The sequence below is a fragment of the Coregonus lavaretus genome (assembly GCF_964263955.1).
Source record: "Coregonus lavaretus genome assembly, chromosome: 18".
NCBI lineage: Eukaryota > Metazoa > Chordata > Actinopteri > Salmoniformes > Salmonidae > Coregonus > Coregonus lavaretus.
The window spans coordinates 30,994,617-31,007,088 of NC_140005.1; the positions used below are offsets into that span (position 1 = coordinate 30,994,617).

At 42.6% G+C, this 12,472-nt stretch overlaps 1 protein-coding gene across 1 annotated transcript in view; it reads right to left on the reverse strand.

Annotated features, from left to right (window-relative positions):
• Window positions 1-8,133, reverse strand: part of LOC311146126 (cysteine-rich motor neuron 1 protein) — a 128,257-nt gene extending 120,124 nt beyond the window's left edge. Inside the window, exon 1 of the mRNA XM_084182601.1 lies at window positions 7,222-8,133. Coding sequence (XP_084038727.1) covers window positions 7,222-7,522 — 301 coding nt within the window. The 5' untranslated portion in view covers window positions 7,523-8,133. The remainder of the gene's footprint in view (window positions 1-7,221) is intronic.
• Between the last annotated feature and the right edge of the window lie 4,339 nt (window positions 8,134-12,472).

Sequence of the window (12,472 nt, forward strand, 5' to 3'; positions counted from 1 at the left end):
GCAGGCAGCTTCGCTAATGTTCAGATCTGTTTCTGCGAGCCAAGCAAAAGCATTCCATGAGTAAACTGTAAAAACAAGAGAAAGAGGATATGTCCTAGTTCCTCTCAAGTTTTTTACCTTCTTCTTGACAGAAGACAGAAGGCATTTCTATGTAGAAAGAAACCAATTTCATTTGGCCACATTACCATTTGAAAAACAAGGGAGCCAGCCAGAGCCAGCCATAGTGCACGGCACACATTGAGTATTTGTTTTTCTAGCATTGTGACACGGCTCTGGTCTTATCTCAGTGACATTTAATTTCACATCAACATTTGATCAACACAGCTGTTGGGCCTCAATGGAGGGACTTTAATTTAGATTTGAAAAGCACTGATGCAATGACTCTTGTATTGACCGCAGTCCAATGTTTGATTAATAATCTTTAGATGAGTTCATAACCAAAATGAACTAGTACTTTTCTCATACAGCCTCATTCGGTTATGATCAACCATTCCTGTAATTGTACTCATTGTCATCTGGTTAATTTAGCCTATTACTCCTTGAGAGCATGAACATTAATAAGACGACCATCAAGAGCCACTCAAACAATGTGACAACGGTGTACTGTGACACCATGGTGTGCGAGGAACTCCATGCTTGGGATTCATGGCGTACCTTTTTAGAACAGTGTCACTTCAAAGTCATTCACAGCTATAGCTTTGCCATTTGGGGTCACATGATGGCTTCGTGTTGACACCTCAAGAAGACCCTATTGTGTAAGCCCACTGAGGGCAGGGGGAGGTGGTGCTAGCAACGCCAGGGTCGTGGGTTTGATTCCCACTGGGGCCACATACACTAAAATGTTATGCACTCATTATATTTCTTTGTATAAAAGTGTTTTCTAGATAGTATATTATGTTAGTATTACATGATTTCTAGCCTTTTATTTGTATAATGCCTCCTGGTAGACCTGGGAGCTATTCCTATGAGACAGACCATTCAGACACTAAACAACTAGTGCACGTAATCAATGACTTCCAATATGGTTAACATCAAGGATGGGGTAGAACCTATTGTTTACCCCAATTTCCTCTTTAATAGGCCCACGTGAATAGGAAGCTCTCCTTCCTTCCTCCTCTTGTTCCTCTAAACATTCTGTGAATGATGTATACAGTCATTAATTGAGACATACATACATATGCATGAGCGATTATTATTACATCTACATACTTCAAAAACCTCATCAATGACTGACTACAAACACTTGTGTCTGGTAGTGTGCTACTGTTCAGAATCTGATAATAATTATCACCGCAGTTGTTTATCTCTCAAATGACTATATGACAGCAAAATTATGTAGAAATAGAAATGACAGATTGGATGTCAGACAGTCAGTGTGTTGTAAAGGACGCTGCAGTGCTGAGAGCCTTGAGGCAGTATATGGCCTGAAACTTGGAGCTGCCTGGGCGTTAATGTAACTTCTGTGTCAGAGAGCTCCTGAGTGCAGCTAATGTCCCCTGAAACCCAGACCATCCGACAGCACTAACTGGGGAACTTGAACAAAATACATAGCATCCACAGCAGGGCCATCATCCCCACTGGGACGACCCTGAAGCCCCAGAGCCTTCAGTCTCCTGGTGCTCTTTGTTCCACGTTATCCCGTTAGCCAGGCACCGTTCTAGAGATCTGTCGGAGGTGAGCTCGGGGTAAGCCACTTATACCCAGTGTGATTGTCCGAAGTGAGAGTGATCAGTGAGAATCCCTGGCTCTGGCTGATATAATCTGTTGGTTTTTAAATGTGATCGGATTCGTTTGAACACCGGCCCGGGACTGCATGGATATAAGTTTAGGGGCTAAAAGGCATTCATTTCATCTGACCCTTTGTGTAAAGGGAGAAGCTCTCCGACTGTAACAGTATCTGACTGAGGTGCCTCGAAGGTATGGCGGAGCAGAGCCCCTTTTGCTACACCAACAAAGGCCCGCACTCTGCCTGCTTCGTTGTGACACTCATCATCCTTCATCATGAGTCATTACAGTCGACATTAGCTGTCATGAGGCGTGACACGTGTGCTCTGCCTCTGTGAGACTATGAACAGCAGCAGGCATGTCAGCGGTGGTGACTACTAGGGCTCTGATGAGCTAGGTGAATATAGGGTCTCTGGGGGACAGCTAAGGGAACATTAGTGGTTGGAGGTGGGGGCGACTATAGCTCTAATATGTTGGGGAAAGGCCCTGTGGGGAACGGGGAACATCTAAGGTTGGAAGTGGGGAGTGTGGGGGTAGGCTATGGGGCGAAGGTCATGCTCTGTACTTCGATGGTCTTTAGTGGCGTAACTGGCGTTCCATGCTTTGATCTGGTTCAACCCTCCAGGAGACCGTTGCTGCTGTTTTCTCCACAGGCCTTACCTTATAGCGTACCAGCCTGAGAGACTACTTAGACTACTTACTGGCCAAACATTTGAGACTCTCATCAACATGTTCTCATTTATGGCCACCCTTGTTGAAACCCGACTCCATGTGTCTCTCTCTGTGGCGTCCTCTAAGGCGCTGTCTGTGTCTACAGTAAGGCTGCATATGGGGCTAAATAATGTCAGGGGTTGTCTCTCTCCACACAGATATTGTCATATATAGGAAAAGCTTTCATATCTTTGAGCAGTAGGCTATGAATCTCATTTGATTACTTTGGTTAAATTCAGTCTGCATAGCCCTTTACATGAACAACCTGTACATGGGTTGAAAATGGCAGATTTGGTCACTGATAAGCGCCTAAATTGGAATGTAGTGACTGTACAGTTACATGCTATACTTGACGTTAGACCTCATGGTCTCCGCTTTACAGCGCTGTATGGGATTCAACTGACAGACGCTCTAAGCGTGAGCACCAAGCGCAACAACAAGATGCCCACATCCCTCCTGCTAACTGGGCTATTTTTGCCAATGCTTTGTTGTCTGAGAGAGGGGAATGCTATAAATCAAAAGGACTCGATGTGTTCTGAAAGATGAGACGCTGATGTTACACACCTGGTCCAAATGTGCACTTCACATTTCCATATTATAAAACTAATGTAATTTACAGTGTCAACGTTTATGATCACTATGTTTGATGTACAGTTACAAGAATGACATAACTTCATACCCTGGGATGTTCTGAACAAAATAAGCCTGTTTGTCGTATTGTGAAGAAAATTTGCAGCGGAACACACACCTGAATGCCCTCATGAATCCATTCTATGCTTACCAAAATTACTATCTGTTTCTCTGAAGTGACTTACTGTAAGATCATATTTTATAACTTAGCTAGTCATGTTGGCAATAAAAGCTTAAAAATTATACCCACCTGACCCAGATTGCGATTAAAGAGGATTCTCCGGTACTATTGCATACTTTTTAGCCAGTAGTTCTGAAAGTAGTGCTCACGAGCCAAAAGTGGTCCCTGAAAATTGCTTACTATGTCACATATGTTCAGATTTTTGCACAACGTCATTGCTCTCTCTCGCTCTGCTGTGTGTGCATCTTGCTAGCTGTCACTCAAATGGCCAGGGGCTGAAACTCTCATTGCTAGGGGGCTGGCCCACATGGGGGAAATGTAGGGGAAAATGGCGCCGCACAGCTTCCAGAAAACAGTCGCTTTCAAAATAGGGATTTCATGGCTAGTTGAGGTAAGACAGTAATTCAGCCTAAAGATTATGCATGTATGAACTACACACATCCAGCCCAAAGCGGGAGGTTTAGAAAATACTTAGTAGTCGCCAAAGTTCCGGAGCACGTCTTTAATAATGGACAGTTTTTGGATTGTGTAAACAAAAACAGTAATTGTGTGATTGTGGGGATATAGGGCTGTGTTCCAAACGAACAAATACAAGTGTGCTTGCTTCACTTCCTTAACGGCACAGCTAGGAGACCTTTAAAAAGTACCTAATAGTTGAAGGCTCTTTCCTTGAGTCAAAAAAGTGCATTGAAATGATTTACTAACTGTGAACACTTTGGAGAGGTGTGGCCACTTGGAGACTCCAGTTAGACCTCTTACTCAAACCCTTGTCATTTGTTTGTCTTATGTTGCACCTACCACACATTTCCCATGAATATTATTATTATATTACTGAATGTATCCAGATTATTTTCAGATTTCGTTATCGACAAATGCTGCCAAAAGTACAGTAAATGTAAAATGCACATAAAATCCACAGTGTAATGTTTGGATTCAGTCTTGTGTCAGGTGAACTGCTGTGTCCTCGGTTTTGGTCAGATAATTTCCCCATAATCTCCAAAGTGTTCCCTTTCAATTATGCATATGCTTCTCATATTCCTTCTGTTTGAAACATTTAATTTTGGCCCTATCCATATAGGCCACTTCCCACAAGTGTAAAGGGTTAATTACATTTAAGTATTTACGCGCTTTTCAGACAGCCAGCAGAATATCGCAGAGTACCCCGCCAAGTACATGACTTGTCCCTCTAGTCAAAGCGGCTAGTGCCTTCACACACGAGGGCGACAGCCCACAGTCTATGCGACAGCCGGCGGTGAACATAGCAACTAAATAAACAAACATTATCGACGTGCGAAATAAGAAACGCTATAAAACATATTTAAGCATGCATAAAAACATATTTACATGCGACTGAAATTATTAATCCAAAAATGGGTTAGAAAACTATTATTTTTATTGTTAAACATGACTAGTGTTAGCCAGCTAGCAAGAGTGGACAAGTTAGCTGGTCCTGCTGTCGGGCGTACATGCTGACGTATCACCACACAGGCTCCGTTTTTTTTTTACTGTGATTGGTCAACAACAAAAAATAGAGCAGAACCACAGATTATCCGTTATATTGACCAGATACTCTAGTGACAGCTCTAACAATGAAAATAAATGTCTTCAAAAATAGATCAGGTGGGACCATTCTAGCCAATGATAGGGCAGATACGCGTGTGAACCACAGCCACAAAGTCAAAATTTGCTGTATTGTAATAATACATTTAAAATTAGAAATTAGCTTTTTAGTCTTCATTTAAGGTTTGGCATAATGTTAGCAGTGTGGTTAAGGTTAGTAGGTTTAAAATCATATTTTAAGAAGAGAAATTGTAGAAATAGGCGAGGTTTACGACTTTGTGGCTGTGGTAACTAGTGACTACCAGGTAAAACTCCGACATAGTGTTTTTTTCTCAAAGTTGTCGGGATTTCCCGTGTCCTACTTATATCAGTACACTCATAACAACCTAATCATTACGAAACTTCTATTCAATCAAACACACATAGCAAATAAGCCATTCAATTAGTTTTTTTTTACCAAATTCGACACTCTCTCATTGACCTCCATACACAACCTCCTCGCTTGGTGTGCCAAAAAAAAAAGCCACCTGCTGGAGAAGAGAGATTTTGGGCCCAGTTATCCCTCTCGCTTTGCAGAATCCTATTTTCTCCGCCTCAGTTGAGTGGCTTCCACAGGCACGAGCACCACTGACCGCTCCGCCTGGATAGAATTTCGCCCCCCCGCCTAGGTTTCATTGAAAATGAATGGGCCACCACGTCCGCCACGCAGTCTGTCAGCGCCTTTAGACTGAGACATACTGTAACAGATATCACATGGACTTTAAAAGCATTCATTATATTAATCCATTTTCCTCTCCACTTGGATTCTATCAGTGGAGGCTGCTGAGGTGAGGACGGCTCATAATAATGGCTGGAATGGAACCAATGGAATGGTATTAAACACATGTAAACCACGTCTTTGATGTGGTTGATACCACTCCATTGACTCCATTCCAGACATTATTATGAGCCGTCCACCCCTAGGCAGCCTCCACTGGATTCTGTAAAGGTGGAAGGGACTGGGGATTGAAGCTTGAAGAAAATACAAAAAAGTATTGATCTATTCTCCCATGTTAAAGGAATTAAATATCAAATCAAAAGCTGTCAGATTATTTATTTCTTCAATGTTCAAGGACTCCAGCCCCTTCATCAACATTCCACTAGAGCAATTACTAGAAGGTAAATGTAGGCCTTCTAGAGAGGCAGAGGCAGAGGCAGCTGCATCCCTACTCACCGCGAATTCCGACATGGCCACAAAGGATAATAGCACAGAGTTTCTAAACCGAGGCGCAACATCGCGAGACTTCCGGGAACGCTTGTGAAACAGACCAAACAGACCAGACCGGGGATTGGGGTTTGAGATGTCAATGAGAGAAGTGAAAAATGATTCCTTAGTTGTACATTTACGCGAAATCTAAAGGCACAGCCTAGATTCGAGTCATTGTCTTAAGTAGGTGAATATGTTATTACTACTTACTAAAAGGGACAAACTGTTAGGTTTTCATTTTCGTCAAAAACAACTTTATATCGAAGGAGTGTCTTTGATTTGACAGCCTGCACATGCGGAGTTAGGCACGAGACAACCATTATAAGCGATGACGTATTTCTGCGCATGGGCTTAGCTAGCCAACGTCGCCATCACATCGCCTACAAGTGTGATCGGGGATTTCTATTGGATAAGCAGTTTCTTCCTATCTTCATACTGTACTGTCTTTGATAATAGGCTACACCTGTGATTCCAGGTATTGGCAGACAGTGCATGTCCTATACGGTGCTGACGCGTAAATTGAGTTGCATAGCAGACATTCCATTGAAAAACCAACAAGCCTCAGCGGAAAGAGAGGGGTTGGCACCGCGTCCAAAAACAGCACGAAACCCGTTAGCAACACCCTAAAGAAATGGAAAACCGACATCCTGCAAACACATTAACCAGCTCGCTTGCTCAATCTCGCTCTTATTCCAGACCCCCACCACACCGCCAGATCAGAAGCATGGACAGACATGTTTATGCAGCTACAAGTTATGTAGCTCTACTTTGACTATAGAAACGGCGTGAAAAGCCACAGCATTCACTTTTGAAAATAGGAATAACTTCCTAGTATGTAGGCTACAGCTACACAATAATAATCTATTTATCATTATTATTAGCCAGTCTAACATTATTAGGCCTATTGTGTAATAGGCAAACTAGCAGCCTATTAGAGCAAACATTGCTCATTGCTATTATTTTGAACTCATTTTAATGCCTTCTATATGATGCATTGTAGACTAGCCTATACATGTGATTTTGATATGATAGCCTACAATAAATAGGCTGCCATGCGTAGCCAAAGTGGAACCTTATCTTTGTACAACGGACATGTGTTTTGTTTTAACTTTTATGCAGAGCATAAGCCCTATTCATCATGGTGAAACAGTGTAAATAGTTAACAAACCTTCACAGACTCCGACCTCATACTGCGTGATGGATCCACCGTTCAGCGGCGGTCTGATCACGCACCGGAGCCCCCGGTCGCAAGTCCCGTACAGACCGTAGACACCACCGCAGCTCTCGTTTTTCTGTTTGGCGCAGACGGAGCAGCAGCCGCAGATACCGAGCACCACCGAGCCGGAGCAATGCTTTGCCTCCTCGCATTTAGATTCATCACACGGCAGACATAAAAGAGCCCGGTTGCTCTTCCAAATCAGGGAGATTAAAATGCATCTCGTTATAAAGTACATCCTGGCAGTAGCCATGGGAGAAAAAATTTAAATATATATCCACAAACCGCCCCGCGGACCCCCAATCACCAGTCCAGCGAGGTAGAAAAGCCCAGCTAAGCTATGCAACGCGAAGAACACCACGCAGTTCTTCTAAAAAGGCTCAAAGTTCCGGTAAACCGTCTAGATTTGTGCTGTATGTTGTTATACGTTCCGTTAGAAACTTTTGTCCTGGTTCTTGTAAACCAGGAAAGAAAAAGATCCGTTAAAATGCGCATGAAACGGCAACTACCCCACACTGTAGATAGAGTGCATGGTTTCTGTGTTCCGCGCTGTAGTCGTGAGTTTCAGTTTGTCTTAGAAATTGAAACTTTCTTCACAGTACTCATGTCTCATTACCTCAGATTCACTCCGTCTCGCTCTCAGAAAGCAAGGGAATTTTTCCTGTTCAGCTCATCTGTAACTGCAACACAACGGCTCTATAATATATTTCCCTCTCGTAGAAGCACAATCATCTAGTCGCCTTGCTATCCGAGATTCGCCTTACTAGCCTAATTGAAATAAACTGTTTCTTGCTATCGCACATTCAGTGTGTGTCTCTCTCTCATGTTTATCATCCTCCAGTGCAGCTTTCCGCCTGCTACTGCGCCCCCTGTTCAATCAGACCCTCACCGTGACCTCATAACCGAACCACTCCCATCGTCCATTACTTTGCTCCATTGGATCGTTCATTCCAGATATGGAACACACAGGAAATGTTGGCACACAAAGCGCGCAGAGGGTCGTCACTAGTTACCACAGCCACAAACCCCGCCCATTTTTACAATTTATCTTCTTAAAATCTGACTTTAAACCTAACCCTAACCGTATACCCTAATCTAAACCACACTGCTAACTGTATGCCTAACCCTAACCATAAATGAATACCAAAACGCACATTTTTGTTTTCACGAATTAGTGCGATATATTCTAGTCGATCTTGACTTTGTGGCTGTGGTAACTAGTGACAACCCGCGCAGAGAGAGTCAGTGATAGCGGGCTGGGAATGTAGTTTAGACGCTGGGCAGGTGTAAAATGTAGTCCCCGCATGGCCTCTGAAACACTGCAGTTTACACTGTAAATCAGTCTTGCTTCGCATGGGAAGAGAAGATGTTGGACCAGGAGAGACTAGATGGTGAATATCTATCTGCGTATTAGGGCACTGTAACAATACACAACAAGTCGGCACTGACCTCTAGTCTAAATAGTGGATTAGCCTATCAACTATAGTCAGTTGCAACTATGTAATTATAGCTGTACCTATTCATTTCATATGTAGGCTCTATTCATAATATAAGCTATTCATAATAACTAAATATGTAACTTAACTAGGTTATAAGAGGTTATAAAAGGTTAGTAATACGTTTATAACACAATATTAATGATAACTGATATGCCCAAACCCAAATATTAATCTTGTAACACAGAACCAAATCTTGCTTGCACAGGGCAAATTATCCAAATCTAGGCTATGTATTCTCAACATCAATCAAGGAAAAGGCAAAGGTGTGTTTGATTCTATTATATATGCCTTTTGAGATAAATTGATAGGGTAATTGTAATAGACTTTAGGGGATGTGGGAAATTAAAAAGTAAAGACTAATTAGATATGGAGCCAGATCGGTGTATAGCAAAGTAATTTTCATTAATTACATGGTTGATAGGCACAGTTCACATTATAAAGGCTCAAAGTGTTTATTGATCTAAGTGTTAAGGTCTATGGATGGGTTGGGTGATTCCCCACACTTTAAGTTGACATGGCAAGGTACGTGTATGTGGTCGTTTATTGGTTAACCATTAGGCTTGGGATTCCTTCCCTTATATGAGAATGATAGAATTATGAATGTCTTCTCTAATTATCATTATATAAAACATTATAAGTAATTAAAACATGATTTGTTGGAAGACAAAATCATCAGATTCACCTTGGTCATTGTGTGCTAGAGAAGAAAGCGTTTTGTGTTAGCCCACCACTGCGCAGGTTGACGTTTATTGGTATGAATCTTGTCCTGGAGGCAGCACTGAGTGATTTCCACTTTTTGGGCCAGCTGCAAAGTAAAAATTAGCTATGCATCGTAAAAAGTCATGAAAACAAAAGCGAGCTTTTTGGTCAAAATTTCAGATTAGGGTTAGACATAAGGTTAGCGTTGTGGTTAAGGTTAGGTTTAAAATACGATTTTGTGACAGCTAGTGACTTTCCCTGCAGAGATGCCTCCAGTACACGAGTCATCCCAATAAATGCCAACCTCCTACCACTGACTGCATCGTCGGTTGAGCTGAAATCTATCTGCATTGTGTGGTATAGGATCCAAATTGTGTTGTGCATGGAGTCAATACTAGGCCCCCAAACCTCTTTTGTCAGCATTATTGTTCTTTAGTTGCTTTGTCTAACTCTGTGATTTAGTGTGCAGCCAAGCTGAGGTGTTTTTAGCAGAACTATCCCACTGGGCACAGACGTCAATTCAACATCTATTCCATGTTGGTTCAACGTAATTTTTTTGGGATTGCTTTTGTTAAAAAAGCATATTTGAATTCACAACCAACAAAGCCAGAAGAACCCAACTTTTAAAGCCTGCACCACCAATGTTTTCAGTTTAAAAAACGTTTATCCCAGCCCCAAGGCCTTTTGAGGTCATACATTCCCAGACTACTTATCTACTGATCTTGTCTTGATCTTTTACCTGTGACTTGAGGGAAGATGTGGTAAAATGGAGTCGTTATGGAGCCTTGGGGATTCAATTGTATGTGACCATGTATGAACTGGACATCTATATCCCTGGAGGCCAGTCAGAGTGGACCTCAGCGTTGATGGAGTGAAGGACCTTTTCTTATGGATCAATAAACCACAATCTTTTTTGCTCATTTTCAATCCTATTTCTTTCTTTCCTACCCTCCAAGAACTCTCAGATTTCCGTGGTTCTGTGGATGGTTGGGCTTGAAACCAAATCAAGAGATGACAGGCTATCATTTCAGGAGACATTTCTAAGACCAATGTCCTCCAGCTTTATACGCTCTCCTTCCTTTTACTGGTCTACATATCGCTCTCAGGGATTCGGATTAAATGTTTTTTTATGATGCGGATCAGGAGGACTGTCCGTGTCTGAGTCTCTTACTATAGTTTGAAGAGATGTTGTATTTCATTCCTAGCTAGCTGCTACTTGCTCTTACCCGGTCGGCAGCGGAGCTGCATTTTTGGAAAGACAGAGGACACCTGACATTTAAGTCTGCCAACGAGGATCAGTCTACCCTGCTTTGGGACTGCACAAAATCCTGCTCTGTAGAAAAGAGACAAAAGAACTGTTGAGCCTGGCTGCGAGCAGAGCCGGCCAATGATAGCCTAGCAATTATTGTGGACCAATAATAGCAGGGTCATCAATCGCCACTCAGCTGAGGGCAAGGTATTTGGGGTAATTTGTTTGATGAAAGTATTGTTCTGTATTGGTTAGAATAACAGAACAAAAACCAAAGACCATGTAACAGAAACTCAACACATTCAACAGTCTGCTCATCTCTAATATAGAGAAGATGTGAAATGTAAGCCCAATTGTTGAAGGGATTGTGTATAATTGGGAGAAGAGGCGTACAAAAGGCTGTGGAGAAAGAAGATTCGTATTTAGTTGATTTGGTGCTGAAACCTGGGAGCGAACTCATCTTTAAACCACATATGAAATGACAGTTCACTTACCTCTCCTCAACAAAAGGGGTGTTGTAATGTTTTCGTGTTCTTTTGTAATCAGGTTATGTATTGTTAATAATGGAATCCACAGTAGGGGGAAATAGCGCCACTGGCCGCCCCACCACCGCTGTTATTGTTTTTGTTGCCAAGCTGAGGAGCATTGCGCAGCATGGTAAAAGAAATTGCAGTATATATTGTGCTCTTCTATTGCGAGTTCAATTATGTCCAATGGGGAAAACAGTGTTTGTTGTTTGCAGTAACTTCTTTGTTGTTGTAATATCTCAAATAGATGTGGCTGTTTCACCATTAAGGCTTCCAGCTTTAAGTTGAGAACAAAGAGTTATGACTGTATTGTTTGTTGTGGTTGTAACCAGGGAGAGTAGGCCTACCACAGGTGCCAATGCACCAGTCCCTATTGAATTACCTTCAGGCAGTGCTCTGTCATTTATAATTTATAATACTATAAAGGAAGTGTTCTCAGAATCAAGGATGGTCTGTCATTTAAAAGTAACATTTCTTACACTTACACACTCGTTGGATGTGGCAGGGCTTGCAAACTATTACGGACTACAAAGGGGAGCACAGCCGCGAGCTGCCCAGTGACACAAGCCTACCAGATGAGCTAAATTACTTCTATGCTCGCTTCGAGGCAAGCAACACTGAAGCATGCATGAGAGCATAAGCTGTTCCGGACGAATGCGTGATCACGCTCCCCGTAGCCGATGTGAGTAAGACCTTTAAAGAGGTCAACATTCACAAGGCCGCAGGGCCAGACGGATTACCAGGATGTGTACTCCGAGCATGCGCTGACCAACTGGCAAGTGTCTTCACTGACATTTTCAACCTGTCCCTGACTGAGTCTGTAATACCAACATGTTTCAAGCAGACCACCATAGTCCCTGTGCCCAAGAACACTAAGGTAACCTGCCTAAATGACTACCGACCCGTAGCACTCACATCTGTAGCCATGAAGTGCTTTGAAAGGCTGGTCATGGCTCACATCAACACCATTATCCCAGAAACCCTAGACCCACTCCAATTTGCATACCGCCCCAACAGATCTACAGATGATGCAATCTCTATTGCACTCCACACTGCCCTTTCCCACCTGGACAAGAGGAACACCTATGTGAGAATGATATTCATTGACTACAGCTCAGCATTCAACACCATAGTGCCCTCAAAGCTCATCACTAAGCTAAGGATCCTGTGACTAAACACCTCCTTCTGCAACTGGATCCTGGACTTCCTGACGGGCCGCCCCCAGGTGG